Raw genomic sequence first — 19,150 nt, 5'->3', positions numbered from 1 at the left:
GCTTTCCCTATAGTGGCTGAGTAGTGTTCGTTGGTGCCGTGTCTGTGAGAACAAGGGTGGCTCAGTCTCACCATCCGCAACAGGTCCCTCGGACAGGGCATGCGGTCACGCTGAACACCATGGCACATGACCTTAGTGGCCTTAAGAGCGGCACCAAGTGGAGGCCAGTGCAGGCCCTGGATGCGGTTTAAGGGCTGTAGCCGAGAGGCAACGGAGGGGAGGGCGCGAGCATCATGCACACCACAAGGCCACGTCTGCAAAAGTCATTTTTATTACCAACTCGTAATCGTGTAGAGAGCAGCAGAGCTTTCACACGGTGCGGTGTGCAGCTAAACAATCGTGACAACAGCTTTTGACAACGTAACGCTCGCTCCCCACGGACACTCGCTTGTGCTGTCGCGAGGGCTTACGGCGAAAAAAAACTGTGGATACAAATTGCACATGATTTTTCAGGTGCATCTGTCCCCTCAATCAGCGCCAGGAAGCGCTAACCCCTCTGCCTATATCGCACGCAGTCTCATGCAAGTGCCAAGTGTTCAGCAGCAGCAAGGCTGACGAGAGACCAGCGCCCGCCAGGATGCCAGCCACCCGACCACCAGAGATGCTGCTGCGTCTCCCGTCTCTCGCCCTCTGTAAGGCGGCATCCCGATGTTGGGGGACGTTGGTGTTGGCGATGAAGAAGAGACCGTGGGCAAGGTGTGTGGCCCGGTCACCAGCGAAGGATCCGCACGCCCCAGCGGCCGCCCCAGCGGCCCAGGCGGAAGCAGCCGTACCCAGCCAGACCCAGCACGGTGGCCTTCAGGATCAGCCTCACCGCGCGGGCAGTGCGCGTTGGCGGAGGTATCCTGACACAAAGACAACGATCCCCCATATATAGCCTTACATACTGTAGGAGCAAGTGCTGTTAGCTGACACTTATGAAGGCTGACACAGCACACGAGGGGGTGAGTAGCCAGCACCGCACCCAACCGCTTTTGCCTCCCTAGTGCTCATGTTTACACGCCGCAATAGGCACTCATTTAAGAGTGATTCGACCTAAGGGAGGCCTAGGATCGGTTCAAATATTTGCCACTGTTATTGGTCGTGAACAGGAATCGAACTTAGGTGGTTGGATTCATAGTGCAGAGCGCTAACCACGAAATTGCCATTCCCCACACATACGCGCGTGTGCGGAGCACGGCGTTCACACCCTCCTTCTCCACTATGCGCCCGAGTTATTGCGGCCACTAAGCATGCACCAATGGATCGATTCACTTATTAAATTCGATTATGCTCACAGTACATACACAGCATCACGCGCTTGAGAGTCAATGTGTGAGTTATGCAACCAATTGAGGTATGTATGTAAATTGCATGCAAATAGCATGCTGTGACAATTATGCTAATGTTTGGAGTAAAAACTGTACAAATGACACAAAGACTGAGAATACAAGGCAGCTAAATCGTCAATAAAAACAAAATCTATTCTTTACGTGAATTGTAACCTGAAATCATAACAATGTTTTGAATCTCGGGGGAGGGGGGTAGGGGGGGGGCAGTGGGCATCAGAAAACGTGCTCAGTGGCTGCCAAAGCTTCTAGCATCAGAGGAGCAGTGCAGGCCTCCTATGCAACGTGCATCTCCACGTGATCACCTGACGACAGCTTGGATGTCCAGGGGGAGGTCCCAGTTTTTCTCAATGCCGGGGACGTGGCCAATCCCCACCACGCCCACCACCACCGCCGGTACTGGTGCTGTCACAAACAAAGACAAAGATCCCCCGTATAGCCTTTAACAGACTGTTGGGGCAAGTGCTGTTAGTGAGCAGCTATGAAGGCCGGCACAGCACACGAGGGGGTGGGTGGCCAATACCACGTTTAGCCGCCTTTGTCTCCCCAGTGGTGATATTTACACACTGCACCAGGGACTCATTTGAGGCTGAGTCGACCTAGGGGAGGCCCAGGACCAGTTCAGATAGTCGTCACCAGTGTTGGCTGTAAGCAGGAATCAAACTCAGGTCGCTGGGTTCGTAGCGCAGCATGCTAAGCGCTACACTACCGTTCCCTCAACACACACACGTTGGTAATGCGGCTGTGAATCGGTTCACCGAGAGGCGATGCGACTGTGGATGTCTTTCCGCGTGTGCGTGGGGTGGAGGGGGTGGCGGGTACCGGCGTGCCGCGAGTGCGGGGGCCGCAGTGGCCGCGCCGCCTGCCGTAAAGTGTACGCCAGGTAAATGTCGCGCTCCGACACGATGGTGCGGTGAAGGTCTGGGAACTCCCCGATCATCTCCGCCATCGTCTGCTCAAGCAGATCCTTCTGCTTGCACCGCTCCACGTCCTCCTTACTGACCACACGCGCAAACTTACCAACCACACAACCCCCTTACCAGCCATACGTACACTAACTACACGCACTATTAATAACCACATGCACACGACCCACACAAGATGTCAAACCCACAGCCATCACCTACTAACCCCACACCCTCCTTACTAACCACACAAACACATTTACTAACCAGGTGTACCACTTATTAACTGCATGCACACGACATTGTGTGCCATTTACTAAGCACTAGGGTAAACAAAAATTGTATCGTCTGTTCTGCTAATTATCGCAATGATCCTTGAATTTTCTTCAAATATTTAATTTCTTTACAAAATATTTTTTGAATGTCAAACTCAGAAATAAAAGTTGAAAGTAAATAGCTATAATCCATGAAACTAATGCTTTAAAAATGTTTGTCGGAATACTTTATGGCATGGCAATATGACTCATTGTTTTAAAAGTTTGTTTTAATTTAATGTTTTTATCCCTGATAGCTTGTGGATTATAAACGTTATTGCAATGAATAAAATACATATGGCAGGCAGACTTAAGCTGCGTGAACTGCAGTTGCAGAACATAAGTAATCTTCATGCAAGCACAGAAAAGTACAAATACGATTCAATTAAATTGTGCAATAACTACAAAGTTATGGAAAATAAATGTTGTGATAATTATTGTACCGTGATATTTTATTTTGTATCGTGTCTCAAACGATTAGATCACAATCCTAAAACTTGCGAACCACACACACACACATAACTGCATTCCAACTGCTGGAGCAAGTGCCGTTAGCAAAAACCTACTAGGAGGTGGTGTGGACTTTTTACTCAGTTTGATTATGCAAAGTAACATTGTCCCCCGACTGAAAAAAACATGGCAGGATCCTCCTGAAAAAGTCCTGAGACTCAGTGAGGCTTCCAGGGTAAATAAACAAAATCATAACAATAACACATCATAAAAAAAACCTTGTCGACCGTCCTTACTTAAGCACCCGGTAACCATAGACTTCTCTGCTACACAACAACACGCCGACTAAAAGTCCCATACATCTGCCAACTCGACGCACCTGCACACACAGAGCCCTACCTGATGGGGTCGGACATGAAGACTAGCCCCCAAGTGAGCTTGAGCTTCTGCCAGAGCGACAGCGCTGCAATGGCTCTCTTGAAGGTGATGGGGATGGGGCGGTCTCCCAGCTGGAATCGGCACAGGGGCACGTGCCCAGCCTGGTGCACGCAATGGAAAGAGACAAAAGATTCACCCGTGTAGCCTTTAACAAAATGTCGGGGCAAGCGCCGTTAGCGAGCATCTGTGAAGGTGGCCAACGGCACGCCCATCCGCCTAAGTCTCCTCAATGCTGATGTTTACACACCGCACCAGGTACTCATTTGAGGCTGCTGAGTCGACCTACGGGAGGCCCAGAATAGGCAAAAAAAATTGCCACTGTTATTGGTCGTCTGCGGGAATTGAACTTGGGTTGCCAGGGTCATAGCGCAATGCACTAACCACTACACTGCCGTTGTGTGTGTATCCATGCACACGAGCACACATGCGTGTGCACACTACTAGCCTTTAGGTTAAGTGCACTTTGAGGCACAGTGAAGTGTGAAGGCTCGCTGGACGGTCTCGGGAGAGACCCAGCTAATATTGGTTAACTGAAATAACTGGCAGCTACACACACAGGCGTGTTAGCAAACAACCATTACCAGACTGTTGGAGCAATTTCCATTATCGAGCACCTATGAAGGCTGGCACGGTGGAGGAGACGGTGGAGCAAAGACAAAGATCCCCAGTATAGCCTTTAACAGACAGTTGGGGCAAGTGCTGTTAGTGAGCACACAAAGGCTGGCACTGTCCACTAAGGGGTGGGTGACCAACACCATGACGGGCCACCTTTGTATCCCCAATGCTGACATTTTCTTACAGATGGCACCAGGTACTCATTTAAGGACAAGTTCAGATAATCATCACTGGTGTTGGTTGTAAGCAGGAATTCAACTCTGGTGGCCGGGTTTATGACGCAGTGCGCTAAACACTACAATAACGCTCCCCACACTAGCGTACGCATGCATGCATATACACACACTGCACAAACGCTTACAAACTTGAGACGGTGCTCCACCAGTTCAATGTCACATGTAGTGATGCACACTGCGTACACACAGCAGCGGTAGGGCAGCTACCTCCTGGTAAGCTGTGCGAAACTCCCCTCCGGGGGCCATGCCCAGCTGCTCCGTGATGTGAGCCGACACCTTCAGCAGCAACATCTGCATCAGCCCTGACATAAGGCCGTTCTGCATGCCCACAAACACACACACACACAAAGGTAAATATCCTCCATATGGACGTACTAAGTATTGGGGCAAGTGTGTTACCAAGCACATACGACTGCCATGGCATATAAGCAGGGCTGGTGTGGCCAAAAATGCACACAGGCCATCTGTGTACCCGGAGTGGTAATGTTTACACAGCGCATCAGGTACTAATTTAAGGCCGAGTTGCCCTTGGGGAGGCACAGGACAGGTTCATAAATTATTCCCCTCTAATGTTGGGCTTTTAATTCAGGTCGCCAGGAATATAGTGCAATGCACAAATTCCGCACTGCCGTTACCCACAGACATTCCACAAACACTCACACGGGAGACTGTGTAGAGGGTTGTAGGGAGAGACAAGAGGGGGGGAGAGGTAGGATAGTGTGCGGAGGGGTGAAAATTGTGATGGGGTCGGATGAGGAGCCAGTGGGGGGCGATCGGAGGCCTCATTTACAGGTGCAGGTGAGGAGTCGGGCACCTGCTTGATGGCCTGCTGCAGCTTGTCAAGGCTGAGCTCGCGAGCCTCTCGCAGCAGCGTCGTCTCATCCAGCTTCAGCATGGACACGCGGTACTGGCAGAGCTCAACCAGCACCACGTCCGGCTGCACCGCGCGAATCGTCTGCGCCGCGCCACCACAATCGCCGACAGCACCGGTTACCCAGTGTGGCCGAGATATGCCGCTGCGAGTCTTGCCACCCCCCCTCCCCCCATGGCTCCATGGAATGCACTCAGGTGTCACTGGTGCCTGATAATAAAGCTGCAAGATTCGCCTTTCCTGCTGACGTATCCTGGTATCTTCAACTCACACAATGCTCGGCTTACATCGTAACGCCCCCTGGGGTCTGAACTTTCACTTCACAGCTTCTCAATAGGGTGGCCACGATATCGTTTTTCACAACACGATACAAGATTAAAGTTCATGATGTGACGTTTATCGCAAGATCAGTTTCCCAAAACGATGTAATTGAATTTCACAATTTTGTTGCATCAATGGTCTGCTTTGTTGTACTTCCAGTACAAATGAAGGTCAGTTAAAAGTCCTTTGACTGCACTTATTTCAGATATTCTGTTCCTTGCAGAAAAGTAATGAGTAAACAACGAAATGAATTACAGTACAACAGCCCTGCTGTCATTTACTCTGGAAAACATACTGCAAAGCACAAAGTTGATTGGTGATAGCTACTGAATTTTTATATAATTAGGATTTTTTTTTATAGATTTATATTTTTGTCTCCCAATTATTCCTATTGTATTATTGGCATCATGTCAAGACTCAAAGTATCCATCTGGAACTCTCACACAGCAGTGTGCCACTCGTGTTACCAAAGTGCCCACGAAAGTACACATCGTAGAACCACTTATGAAATCCATTGAATTTATCATTTTTATCTACAAAACTAAGGGACAAGGCAAAGGGAAAGTACGTTACCACACACCCTGCTACAGAGAGAAATAACATTCACAACATTACAAGAAAGCAAAACCAGCATAAAAAAAATTGTTAGGGCTGAAGTTTAGCCACATTAAATATTTAACTCAATGGAAAAATACATGGCAGCATGAACCTCCGACTGTGAAAACTAGCAGGACCCTCATCAACAAAAAGTCTTGAGACTTATAAAAAATAAAATACTAATGTAAACTTACAACGTCCATGGTATTCACTCGCTCACGAGAACGACTCAAAAGTGCAAGGAACTACAGACGAGTGAGCAGACAGTCACACGGTGAGCGGGCGATAAAAACTGGCCCAGGCTCTAGCTTGTGATCTACCAACTCTCGGCAACCACAGTGCTAGATTACAGGCGTGCGCCACCACCGCCTGGCTAAATATTACCCGTAAAAACAAAGTTTTTCACTATAAATCCTTTATATGCGTGGCATCGGGGCGGCTAGAGTCCTCTCGTCCTCTGGCTTGAAATGGCTGCCACCTATGGGTCAGATGATTGTCTGCCACCATTAAGCAATTGGTAATTAAATATTTAAAAAAATGTCCCTAAACAGTGTAAAATTTTGGAAATTTTTTTTCACGAAAATTAATTGTCACGAACAACGAGTCTGTGTGCAAAATGTCAGCTCGATTGGATCACGGGAAGTGGGTTAAAAAACGACCGAAAGATTTGCACGGTCGTAAGCAAGCAAGCAAGTGAACTTAATATAAAGGATTAAAAAAAAGAGGTGAGGTTTTCCTGGGTTAATGTCACAATGAATGTCTAAAGAAAACCCTCATTTCGTGGAGTTACTGGGTAACTGGGCTAAACTTGAGGGGGGGAGATTTTGTGTTACCGTGGCGACGTCCTCCTTGCTGCTGTCACTGAAGTGTGCCGTGCCGACCAGGAACACGCGCCCACCGTCCGCCGTGTGCAGCTCCGTCACCGTGTCGGGCAGCACAGGCCGAGTGTGTCGCATCGCCTGCTTGGCTTCCCACAGCGCCATGACTAGGGTGCGCGCAGACAAAGATCCCCCATGTAGTCGCCTTTAGCAGACTGATGGGCCAAATCCTCTTACAGTGAGCGTCAGTGAAGGCCAGCATGGAGCTTGAGAGGGTGGTATGGCCATCGTCACACATGACTGCTTTTGCCTCCTCTGTGCCGATGTTTTGGATACTGCACAATGTACTCATTTGAGACTGAATCGAACTAGCAGAGCCTCATGACCGGTTCAAATAGTCAATACCGATGTTAGCTGTGGTTGGGAATTGAACTCGGGTCACTGGGTCTGTAGCGCAGTGCTACCTACTACACTCACACTCACCATATTCACACAAAATACAAGGACACTGTATAGCCTTTAACAGAATGTTGGGGCAAGTGCTGTTGCGAACACCTATGAAGGCGGGCACGGCACACAAGGGGGCGGGTAGCCAATACCACTCCCGGCCACCTTTGTCTCCCCAGTAGTGATGTTTACACATCGTACCAGGCACTCTTTCGACCTAGGCGAGGCCCAGGACTGGTTCAGATCAGCAATGGTGTTGGCCGTGAGCAGAATCGAACTCGAATCGCTGGATTCGTAGCGCAGAGTGCTAACCAGTATACGACCACTCCCCATTTTATACACACAGCCTCACAAACACACAAGTAGACACACAACAACAGCAACAACTGCTGCCATTCTCCACGAAGTGATGGTGACATCACCACAGCGGTTTTGCCAGGATAGGTGCATTTGAGGGCACATACAGTGTGAAAAACAGGAAGTCACAGGACAGACCTAGGTGTTAAAGGTTAATTTATTGAGATGACTAGCAGATGCACCGCTCGTGCTCCTCACTATGCCAACTGGCACACAAACCGTCGTACAGTCACAAGAGGTCAGAGGAAGTGCAGATAACAAGCCGGGGTTACAAACCAGCACTGTCAGCATCATGCTGGTCAGCGTTCCCGTGCAAGTGCCGATGAGAACATCCAGCCCAATCGTTGCTTCCAGAGGGGGTAGGGGGCGGTTCCATGTAACCCTGGGTGGCACAGGAGCACACAAACAAACATGGGCATGTATTGCTTGCATCACACACATAGTTAAAACCCTTGTTCAGTGGGAGGTTGCTGCTTCTCATCTGCTGTCCCCCACAGTCTGGAATTCTTTCTCCCAGTCATCCGTGCTGCTCACTCTGTGCCAACCTCTACCCTGTTTATCATCATCATCATCATCATCTCATTCTACTACCCTACATGCAAACTCCTACCTCTCTCATCTCACTCTATGCTACTCCACGTGCCGTCCTACCTCTCCCCTCTCATCTCACTCGAGATTATCCCCTTCAAGTACTCTCCACGGAGCCAAGGCTTTCTGTCAAAACCCCCAGTCAACCTTTGCTCAGTGCGAGATCGCTCATTCTGCTCTGCTGCCCCCATTGTCTGGAACTCATTTCCCCCATCAGACGGTGTTCTCTGAAAGTCCACTCAACACATTCCTTTTTAATTACACGCTTTCTATGAACTCACTGTCTGTTGTTGTTGTCATAGCCTCAAATCTTGTAACTCAATTTTAACCCACTTCCCAATGTGGTATTAACTGCAAACTTGGTATACTTATGTCATACTGATGACAAAACTATATTCTATCAAAAAAAAGTATTTTTAAACATTATTTTTTATATGTTATGTTTCGGCTTGGGTCTAATTGTCCACGGTCAACTGACGTTGGCTGTAAATCACCACGGGCACTTACGTTATGGCAAGCCCTGCAGCCACTTCCTGGAGTCGTGGAGTTCTTCCATTACGAGTAGGGTACATTTCATTAAAGCGTGTTTTTAAAAACGTTTTTTTTTTATATTACTTATTTTACTCCGCCTACAAGTGACCGACCACCTCTCTATGAAATTAATGACGATTTTATTCCTCTCCAGAGTCTTGAGATGCAGTCACATTGAGATGATACATACATCCACCTTGTACTTTAGTGAATATTCGGCTGACATTTCCATTGTAAAGGTGACTTGCACAAATGCAAAAAAAAAGCCACCGCATTGTTTCATTTGTGCTTGTGCACCACTGCCAACAACGTGCTGTGCAATGTAAAAGCCCTCTGTCAATCCACTGCTGAGTAAAGGCCTCGACACGCGGTGTTTGGTTATGGGGTTTGTTTGACCAAACCGCGCTGGTAACGGATGGGGCTTCCAGGACAGGTTCAGAGGTCACTCGCCACTGATGTTAGCAGTGGCGAGGAATCAAACTCAAGTAGCTGGGGTTTATAGTACAATACTTTTTCATGCAAGTTGCAACAAAAGTTTCCACGTAAATGAAGGTTTGCTGTAATGTGAATCTCCATTGCTATTGTAGGAGGGTGTCACGACGATTAGTTGTGGGCGATATCAGAATCGGTCCTCTCTCCTTCATCAAGCTGAACCGATCAGCCTGTTCGCGTAAGGTCCATCACCCCCCCTCGACCGATAAGGTGTGGGGAGGATCATTAATTATACTGGTCAACACACTTTTTCTGGCATAAGGTATTCCAACGATTTTAAGGTAATTTTGGGGTGCTGATTCCAAATCTATCACATCAGGTTTTTGAGATACCAAATATTGCATTTTCAATAAAATAAAAACTGCAGAAAAAATATTAAATAAATGTGGATATCTACATAAAATGATATTATAAACACACTATCCTAAAAATACAGCACCATATTTTAACACTAAAGCAGTCACTGACACGCAACAACTTGCAATCATAAGTGACAGAGTTAATTTCGGGTAAAATAAATGAAAATGGGGTATGCCGATAGCATAAAAATGAGATGTTATAGAGCAAATCTGAGATCAGATTTGGAATCAGCACCCTGAAAGTAGTCTAAAACAGCTGCAAAAGTCCAGGCCAGAATTTTTTTTTGTTGACCAGTGTTATCCAGCAGTTGATTGATAAAGGGATGTACATTAGTATTGTTACGCTGTGTACATACCCATGCCAAATATAATGCGACTATCTGAAAAATAAAAGCAGTTAACTCTCTGTGCACACACGACATGCCTGGGCATTCCAATAGCGCGTGTGCATTTTCCCACACACACGTGATATGCTTAGCACTATACGCACATTGCCACATACTGTATAACCATTTACATACCTGTCAACCCCTTATCAGTGCCTACTTTATTACAGACCAATTCAGACCTTATTGGTCACCCCGTGCCCTTATAAATATCAACGTTCATCCACCAACAAGGAAAAACACAAACAAAACATTGTTTTTTTCCCGAATTGAAACGGCTGTACGCAGTATGGATCTGAAAACGCAATTTCTCTGTACAAGAATACGGAATAAGCCGTATGGATTTACCACCCCTTCCCATGTAACTCAAGGTGTATCTAAAGTTAAAACGGAGGAACCCACAACTCCGGCGCACACACACACCCAACTTGCTGTGCCACATTTCACCCAGTGTCCTGCACCCTGATATAATATATAATACAATGTGGATGTATTTAGGCGTCCCAATGCGACAGCTTCTCAAGACGATGAACAGAAACAGTGGGTAGTGGGCACATTTGCTGTATAGTCAGCAAGAGGCAGTCGGTTATTGGCAGATAAACAGAGGAAGGCTGTGAGCCTGGATCTGAACCGGGGAGCACCGACGGCTGTTGGAAGGGAGTTCCAAATGATGTTGGCAGCAGAGAATGAGAGGGGAGAGGTAGGAGAGTGCGTGGAGGGAGTAGAGTGAGATGAGAGGGGAGAGGCAGGAGAGTGTGTGGAGGGGAGTGGAGTGAGATGAGGGGAGAGGCAGGAGAGTGCGTGAAGGGGAGTAGAGTGAGATGAGAGGGGAGAGGCAGGAGAGTGCGTGAAGGGGAGTAGAGTGAGATGAGAGGGGAGAGGTAGGAGAGTGCGTGAAGGGGAGTAGAGTGAGATGAGAAGGGGAGAGGTAGGGGAGTGCGTGGAGGGGAGTGGAGTGAGATGAGAGGGGAGAGGTAGGGGAGTGCGTGGAGGGGAGTGGAGTGAGATGAGAGGGGAGAGGCAGGAGAGTGTGTGGTGGGGAGTGGAGTGAGATGAGAGGGGAGAGGTAGGGGAGTGCGTGAAGGGGAGTAGAGTGAGATGAGAGGGGAGAGGTAGGAGAGTGCGTGAAGGGGAGTAGAGTGAGATGAGAAGGGGAGAGGTAGGGGAGTGCGTGGAAGGGAGTGGAGTGAGATGAGAGGGGAGAGGTAGGGTAGTGCGTGGAGGGGAGTGGAGTGAGATGAGAGGGGAGAGGCAGGAGAGTGTGTGGTGGGGAGTGGAGTGAGATGAGAGGGGAGAGGCAGGAGAGTGCGTGGAGGGAGTTGAGTGAGATGAGAGGGGAGAGGTGGGAGAGTGTGTGGAGGGGAGTAGAGTGAGATGAGAGGGGAGAGGTAGGAGAGTGCGTGGAGGGGAGTAGAGTGAGATAAGAGGGGAGAGGTAGGAGAGTGCGTGGAGGGGAGTAGAGTGAGATGAGAGGGGAGAGGTAGGAGAGTGCGTGGAGGGGAGTAGAGTGAGATGAGAGGGGAGAGGTAGGAGAGTGCGTGGAGGGGAGTAGAGTGAGATAAGAGGGGAGAGGTAGGAGAGTGCGTGGAGGGGAGTAGAGTGAAATGAGAGGGGAGAGGTAGGAGAGTGCGTGGAGGGGAGTGGAGTGAGATGAGAGGGGAGAGGTAGGAGAGTGCGTGGAGGGGAGTTGAGTGAGATGAGAGGGGAGAGGCAGGAGAGTGCGTGAAGGGGAGTAGAGTGAGATGAGAGGGGAGAGGTAGGAGAGTGCGTGGTGGGGAGTAGAGTGAGATGAGAGGGGAGATGCAGGAGAGTATGTGGAGGGGAGTGGAGTGAGATGAGAGGGGAGATGCAGGAGAGTGCGTGGAGGGAGTTGAGTGAGATGAGAGGGGAGAGGCAGGAGAGTGCGTGGAGGGAGTTGAGTGAGATGAAAGGGGAGAGGTGGGAGAGTGTGTGGAGGGGAGTGGAGTGAGATGAGAGGGGAGAGGCAGGAGAGTGTGTGGTGGGGAGTAGAGTGAGATGAGAGGGGAGAGGCAGGAGAGTGCGTGGAAAGAGTTGAGTGAGATGAAAGGGGAGAGGTAGGGGAGTGCGTGGAGGGGAGTGGAGTGAGATGAGAGGGGAGAGGCAGGAGAGTGTGTGGTGGGGAGTAGAGTGAGATGAGAGGGGAGAGGTAGGAGAGTGCGTGAAGGGGAGTAGAGTGAGATGAGAAGGGGAGAGGTAGGGGAGTGCGTGGAGGGGAGTGGAGTGAGATGAGAGGGGAGAGGTAGGGGAGTGCGTGGAGGGGAGTGGAGTGAGATGAGAGGGGAGAGGCAGGAGAGTGTGTGGTGGGGAGTGGAGTGAGATGAGAGGGGAGAGGCAGGAGAGTGCGTGGAGGGAGTTGAGTGAGATGAGAGGGGAGAGGTGGGAGAGTGTGTGGAGGGGAGTAGAGTGAGATGAGAGGGGAGAGGTAGGAGAGTGCGTGGAGGGGAGTAGAGTGAGATAAGAGGGGAGAGGTAGGAGAGTGCGTGGAGGGGAGTAGAGTGAGATGAGAGGGGAGAGGTAGGAGAGTGCGTGGAGGGGAGTTGAGTGAGATGAGAGGGGAGAGGCAGGAGAGTGAGTGGAGGGGAGTAGAGTGAGATGAGAGGGGAGAGGCAGGAGAGTGCGTGAAGGGGAGTAGAGTGAGATGAGAAGGGGAGAGGTAGGGGGAGTGCGTGGAGGGGAGTGGAGTGAGATGAGAGGGGAGAGGCAGGAGAGTGCGTGGAGGGGAGTGGAGTGAGATGAGAGGGGAGAGGCAGGAGAGTGTGTGGTGGGGAGTAGAGTGAGATGAGAAGGAAGAGGCAGGAGAGTGCGTGAAGGGGAGTAGAGTGAGATGAGAAGGGGAGAGGTAGGGGAGTGCGTGGAGGGGAGTGGAGTGAGATGAGAGGGGAGAGGCAGGAGAGTGTGTGGTGGGGAGTAGAGCGAGATGAGAAGGAAGAGGCAGGAGAGTGCGTGAAGGGGAGTAGAGTGAGATGAGAAGGGGAGAGGTAGGGGAGTGCGTGGAGGGGAGTGGAGTGAGATGAGAGGGGAGAGGCAGGAGAGTGCGTGGAGGGAGTTGAGTGAGATGAAAGGGGAGAGGTAGGGGAGTGCGTGGAGGGGAGTGGAGTGAGATGAGAGGGGAGAGGCAGGAGAGTGCGTGGAGGGGAGTGGAGTGAGATGAGAGGGGAGAGGCAGGAGAGTGCGTGGAGGGGAGTAGAGTGAGATGAGAGGGGAGAGGTAGGAGAGTGCGTGGAGGGGAGTGGAGTGAGATGAGAGGGGAGATGCAGGAGAGTGCGTGGAGGGGAGTAGAGTGAGATGAGATGGGAGAGGCAGGAGAGTGCGTGGAGGGGAGTAGAGTGAGATGAGAGGGGAGAGGTAGGAGAGTGCGTGGAGGGGAGTGGAGTGAGATGAGAGGGGGGAGGTAGGAGAGTGCGTGGAGGGGAGTGGAGTGAGATGAGAGGAGAGAGGCAGGAGAGTGTGTGGAGGGGAGTGGAGTGAGATGAGAGGGGAGTGGAGTGAGATGAGAGGGGAGAGGCAGGAGAGTGCGTGGAGGGGAGTAGAGTGAGGTGAGAGGGGGGAGGTAGGAGAGTGCGTGGAGGGGGAGTAGAGTGAGATGAGAGGGGAGAGGTAGGAGAGTGCGTGGAGGGGAGTAGAGTGAGGTGAGAGGGGGGAGGTAGGAGAGTGCGTGGAGGGGGAGTAGAGTGAGATGAGAGGGGAGAGGTAGGAGAGTGCGTGGAGGGGAGTGGAGTGAGATGAGAGGGGAGTGGAGTGAGATGAGAGGGGAGAGGTAGGAGAGTGCGTGGAGGGGAGTAGAGTGAGGTGAGAGGGGCCAGGCAGACAGGGCTGTGTCCATCACAGGTAGTCGGGGTCTGGACTGCGAGCCGGTGGGTCCGTCCCGGGGAGTTTAGTCGAGGTGGGGTGGGGGGGGTGCCGGGCCTGCCCGTCTCACCTGCTGCTCCCTCTCCACGGGGTCGTCCTCGGCGTCGCTTCCGTCGCTCGACATGACGACTCAGTCGTAACGGGCCTGGGGCAGGTGCTGGGTGCGAACGTCGACCTGGGGTAACGCGGCCTCAGAATGAACTCCACCCGGGGTAACGCGGAGTAACGAGGGTGTCAGGCCGCGCGCACTGTACTACAGTGGCGCCACATCAGCACTGTCGCTCCCCGCTCTCCCCCTCATGCCCCAGCTCCTCTCCCCGCTCTGCCTCCCCCTGCCCGGCCTCTCCTTGGCTCTCTCTGCGGACTCCCCGAGGCGTCGGGGGCTCAGAAGGGAGCTCTTGTTGCTCGCACCGCCGCTGTCTGCTGCTCCTGGCTTCCACAGCCTGGGCCCATCACCCCCCCCCCCGGCACCTGTGAACTGTGGCGTCATCGCAGTTGTAGTTGTAAAATGACGTCACAAGAACTTCAGTTGGATGGCGTCACACTTGGTTTGGTGGGGTTCTCGTTGCAGGAGTAGTTGTAACATGACGTCACAAGAATTTCAGTTGGATGGCGTCACACTTGGTTTTGTTGGGGTTCTCGTTGCAGGGGTAGTTGTAGCATGACGTCACAATAACTTCAGTTGGATGGCGTCACACTTGGTTTGGTGGGGTTCTCGTTGCAGGGGTAGTTGTAACATGACGTCACAAAAAAACTTCAGTTGGATGGCGTCACACTTGGTTTGGTGGGGTTCTCGTTGCAGGGGTAGTTGTAAAATGACGTCACAAAAACTTCAGTTGGATGGCGTCACACTTGGTTTTGTTGGGGTTCTCGTTGCATGGGTAGTTGTAAAATGACGTCATAAGAACTTCAGTTGGATGGCGTCACACTTGGTTTTGTTGGGGTTCTCGTTGCATGGGTAGTTGTAAAATGACGTCACAAAAAACTTCAGTTGGATGGCGTCACACTTGGTTTGGTGGGGTTCTCGTTGCAGGGGTAGTTGTAAAATGACGTCACAAGAACTTCAGTTGGATGGCGTCACACTTGGTTTTGTTGGGGTTCTCGTTGCATGGGTAGTTGTAAAATGACGTCACAAAAAACTTCAGTTGGATGGCGTCACACTTGGTTTGGTGGGGTTCTCGTTGCAGGGGTAGTTGTAAAATGACGTCACAAGAACTTCAGTTGGTTGGCGTCACACTTGGTTTTGTTGGGGTTCTCGTTGTCGTGTTAGTTGTAAAATGACGTCACAAAAAACTTCAGTTGGATGGCGTCACACTTGGTTTGGTGGGGTTCTCGTTGCAGGGGTAGTTGTAAAATGACGTCACAAGAACTTCAGTTGGATGGCGTCACACTTGGTTTTGTTGGGGTTCTCGTTGTCGTGTTAGCTGTAAAATGACGTCACAAGAACTTTAATTAGATGACGTCACATTTGGTTTGATTGGGTCCTCGTTGGACGCAAAACCTTGATCGCACATCGACACGCAGCGATCACGAGCGCCGTTGTGGAGAATTATCGCTGCGGGATGTCATCGACAATTGGCCCAGGTGGCCGTGTCCTGTTCGACACTAATGATTGTTTTTTTGTGACTGATGGGGATGTGTTAACAATAGTAAAAGAAGGTTTTTTTGGGGCCGTCCATAAATGACGTCACACACCTAGGGGGGGAGGGGGTCAGACATTTGTGACGATGTGTGACGAGGCGGGGGGCTGGGGGGTTTGAGAAATGTGACGTCACATCAAAATGCGCAACTTTAAATAAATATAGACAACACGTTCTACTTAATTAAATAGATGTTTTAATAAATGTTTTCTCCTACAACATCAGAGTGCAGCGCCACATTAAATACGCACTTCAATGACAATCGTATAAAGCGATTTGAAGCATGTTTTTTTTTTTTTGGGGGGGGGGGGGCAGAGCTTTGTGACGTCATATTTGAGGGGGGTCTGACTTTTTTGTGACGCCGGGTGACTGGGGGGGGGGGGTCAAAAATCGTCCAAATTCGCGTGACGTCATTTATGGACGGCCCCTTTTGGGGTTAGATCGCGTAAATATGAATGTCGTGAAACCCGTCACCAGTTCAGCACACCGGCGTCTTGGAGAGTGAACCCACAACGTTTACAATTCGAGTCCGACGTTTCACTGGTAATTACAACAACCAGCATCATCAGGCGACAGCCAGAATTGTGGGGAAATTTTCTGTTGCGAACTAACCAAAATACATTTCTATTAGAGATTTGTTAACTTTAATATGGAAGACAGATATGGGAGGCGAGGCGAATTCGCCTGCTGATTTATTTCGTTATTTTATTCCACACACCAACGATGATTGTTTTTTGTTCATGTACGTGGCAATGAGTGTCCCTGTGACGTCATCGCAAAACGTCGAATGAAGTAATGACGCAATCGCGTAACGACTTTAAACCGCCCTGTGGTGTAAAAACACGCGACAGTGACGTAATCGCCGCATTGGAAGCTCGCGGCGGGCATGACGTCATCGCAGACGACATCGACTGTAAAATGTCAACAGAATTAGGAGAGACGATGACGTCACGTCGAGATAAACATTTATTTTAATATAAAACATACGACGATTAAGGCTCTGACAAGGAGGCGCAAGTACGAACGCACATCGACTAACATAATATTTGTTTTAATTCTGAACAATATTTCATTCTTAAACACAGGCGAGCACTCGAGAGACCAAGGAGAGCCAAGCTCGGGTCACTTAAGTTGCAAAACAAACTAATAAAATAAAAGTGCCGTAAAATTTCGATTTAAAGCTTTCGTGACTGCAGGGATTCATCTTCTTGGTTCTTTCGGTAAAGTCACGTAGAAGGGAAATAATAAAATAATAAAAATAAAACATAATAAAATTTCGATTTAAAGCTTTCGTGACTGCAGGGATTCATCTTCTTGGTTCTTTCGGTAAAGTCACGTAGAAGGGAAATAATAAAATAATAAAAATAAAACAATAAAATTTCGATTTAAAGCTTTCGTGACTGCAGGGATTCATCTTCTTAGTTCTTTCGGTAAAGTCACGTAGAAGGGAAATAATAAAATAAAACATAATAAAATAATTTTAAAACTTTCGTGACTGCAGGGATTCATCTTCTTGGTTCTTTCGGTAAAGTCACGTAGAAGGGAAATAATAAAATAATAAAAATAAGACAGACTCTGTCTTCTCGACAGACGTGTTCTTCACCTGAGGACGGCTGCTTGCGTTGTGGCCGAAACGTCGTGAAAATTAATTATGTCTTATTTTTATTACTTTATTATTTCCTTCTACGTGACTTTACCGAAAGAACCAAGAAGATAAAAGTGCCGTACTTGCATAGCCATGAAGCAAATGGAAAACAACGAAAAAAAACACAGCAGCGCCGGAAATCGGAGCTATTGCACAAGCACAAGGCGGTGTTAAATAATGAACCCTGTTGCGTAAGTCGGCTGGAGAGAGGAGTATTTTTAGACTGATGACTGTGAATCACGACGCAGCGCACAACAGGGCGGAACAATCCACGGTTATAGCGTGGATTGTTCCTACCAAGCCCGTAATTATAATACATATATGTAATGGATTGTTCCTACCAAGTCCGTAATTATAATACATATTGGGGGGGGGGCGGATATCCCCCCCCCCATATTCTAATATGCTCAAAATGCCCCCCCCCCCAAATATATTGCTATAAAATAAATTTCTGTTTTTACGATTGTGGTTATGGTTGTACTTTATTCATCCCTAATCTCTGCCATTACATACAATGAAACAAGAAAAGGTAAAAAAAAAGAAAAAAACAGAGCAATGTAATACAATACACTATTACGGTAGACATTGATGCAAAAAATAAATTAAAAGCCCATCCTGTGTTAGTGATTTTTTTTTATATTTTAGGCAGGAAATGGCAGGAAATTCGTTTTCAATTTTAGATTTTTTTTTTCTGGGGGGGGGACCCCCAGACCCCCTGGAAGATTTGGTCCCCCCCCCAATGTTGACTCCATGGCTACGGCCTTGGTTCCTACGCTCCTCCATCTGTGTGCTCTGTATATTTTTTTTACTGGTAGGAACCTCCTGGTTACACCAGCCCACAGGGGATTATTGTGTCCGTCCGTCCGTCGTGCAGGGAGGGGCTGGGTGGGGAGGGAGGGGCTGGGTGGGGGTGGGTGGGGAGGGGCTGGGTGGGGAGGGGAGGGCTGGGTGGGGCTGGGTGGGGAGGGGAGGGTTGGGTGAGGCTGGGTGGGGGGTAGGAGGGGTGGGGCTGGGTGGGGCTGGGTGGGGAGGGTGGGGAGGGGCTGGGTGGGGAGGGGAGGGCTGGGTGGGGCTGGGTGGGGAGGGGAGGGTTGGGTGAGGCTGGGTGAGGGGTAGGAGGGGTGGGGCTGGGTGGGGAGGGGCTGGGTGGGGAGGGCTGGGTGGGGCTGGGTGGGGAGGGTGGGGAGGGGCTGGGTGGGGAGGGGAGGGCTGGGTGGGGCTGGGTGGGGCTGGGTGGGGAGGGGAGGGTTGGGTGAGGCTGGGTGGGGGGTGGGAGGGGTGGGGCTGGGTGGGAAGGGGCTGGTCACCCCGTGGTGCCCTTATAAAACTCAACGTTTAACCTACTCACGCCGGCTTGTGCCCGCCCTCACAGTCGGGCATATTTGTGGAATACACCACGCCGCCTAAGACCCTGGCCATTGACCGAGCAACCCAACGTTCCTACCAGCTCCCTCCGCAGGAGGAATGTGTTTGAGTGGTTGAGCACAAGCACAAAACGTAAAACCGGAGTGTGACACTCGAGCGCTGCACAACGTTGCAATCGAATGTAACGCGTTTCTCGAATAGAGAAAGGTTATTGCGGTAAGAGCTGGGAGGAAAAGTCGACCACGGGAGGAAATTCAAAAAGGGGAGGTCATTTGCCATTGCACACCGCTAGTTATCAAGGTCAGATCTCAAGCACGGTTGGCTACGTACGGTGCGAAAGAAGTTCGACATACAGTGCACACATACCGCGTCAACCCATACGGTTTACCCCGTATTCTTGTACAGGGACATTGATTTTTCAGGTCCATACAGAAAAATGGTCGATTTGTTTGTGTTTCTCCCCTGTGATGGGACTCTGTAGGATGAACGTTGAGATTTAGAACGACATAGGGGTGATCAATGATGTCTGAATTGGTATGTAATCAGGTAGGGCACTGATAAGGAATTGACAGGTATG

At 50.0% G+C, this 19,150-nt stretch overlaps 1 protein-coding gene across 1 annotated transcript; it reads right to left on the bottom strand.

Annotated features, from left to right (window-relative positions):
• Positions 1 to 253: 253 nt before the first annotated feature.
• Positions 254 to 14,354, bottom strand: TRABD (TraB domain containing). The gene is made up of 9 exons (XM_061552039.1): positions 13,994 to 14,354; positions 7,974 to 8,079; positions 6,909 to 7,060; positions 5,101 to 5,241; positions 4,494 to 4,604; positions 3,397 to 3,536; positions 2,151 to 2,326; positions 1,634 to 1,733; positions 254 to 845 (listed from the first exon to the last, which is right to left on the bottom strand). The coding sequence occupies exons 1-9, from the start codon at positions 14,045 to 14,047 to the stop codon at positions 710 to 712; spliced, it is 1,116 nt and encodes a 371-aa protein (XP_061408023.1). The 5' UTR covers positions 14,048 to 14,354; the 3' UTR covers positions 254 to 709.
• Positions 14,355 to 19,150: the final 4,796 nt, after the last annotated feature.

This window comes from Lethenteron reissneri, chromosome 15 (assembly GCF_015708825.2).
Source record: "Lethenteron reissneri isolate LAM-NWPU_2019-01 chromosome 15, ASM1570882v1, whole genome shotgun sequence".
NCBI lineage: Eukaryota > Metazoa > Chordata > Hyperoartia > Petromyzontiformes > Petromyzontidae > Lethenteron > Lethenteron reissneri.
Note: the sequence above shows the minus strand (reverse complement) of the source record. Positions and strands in the feature narration are given on the sequence as shown.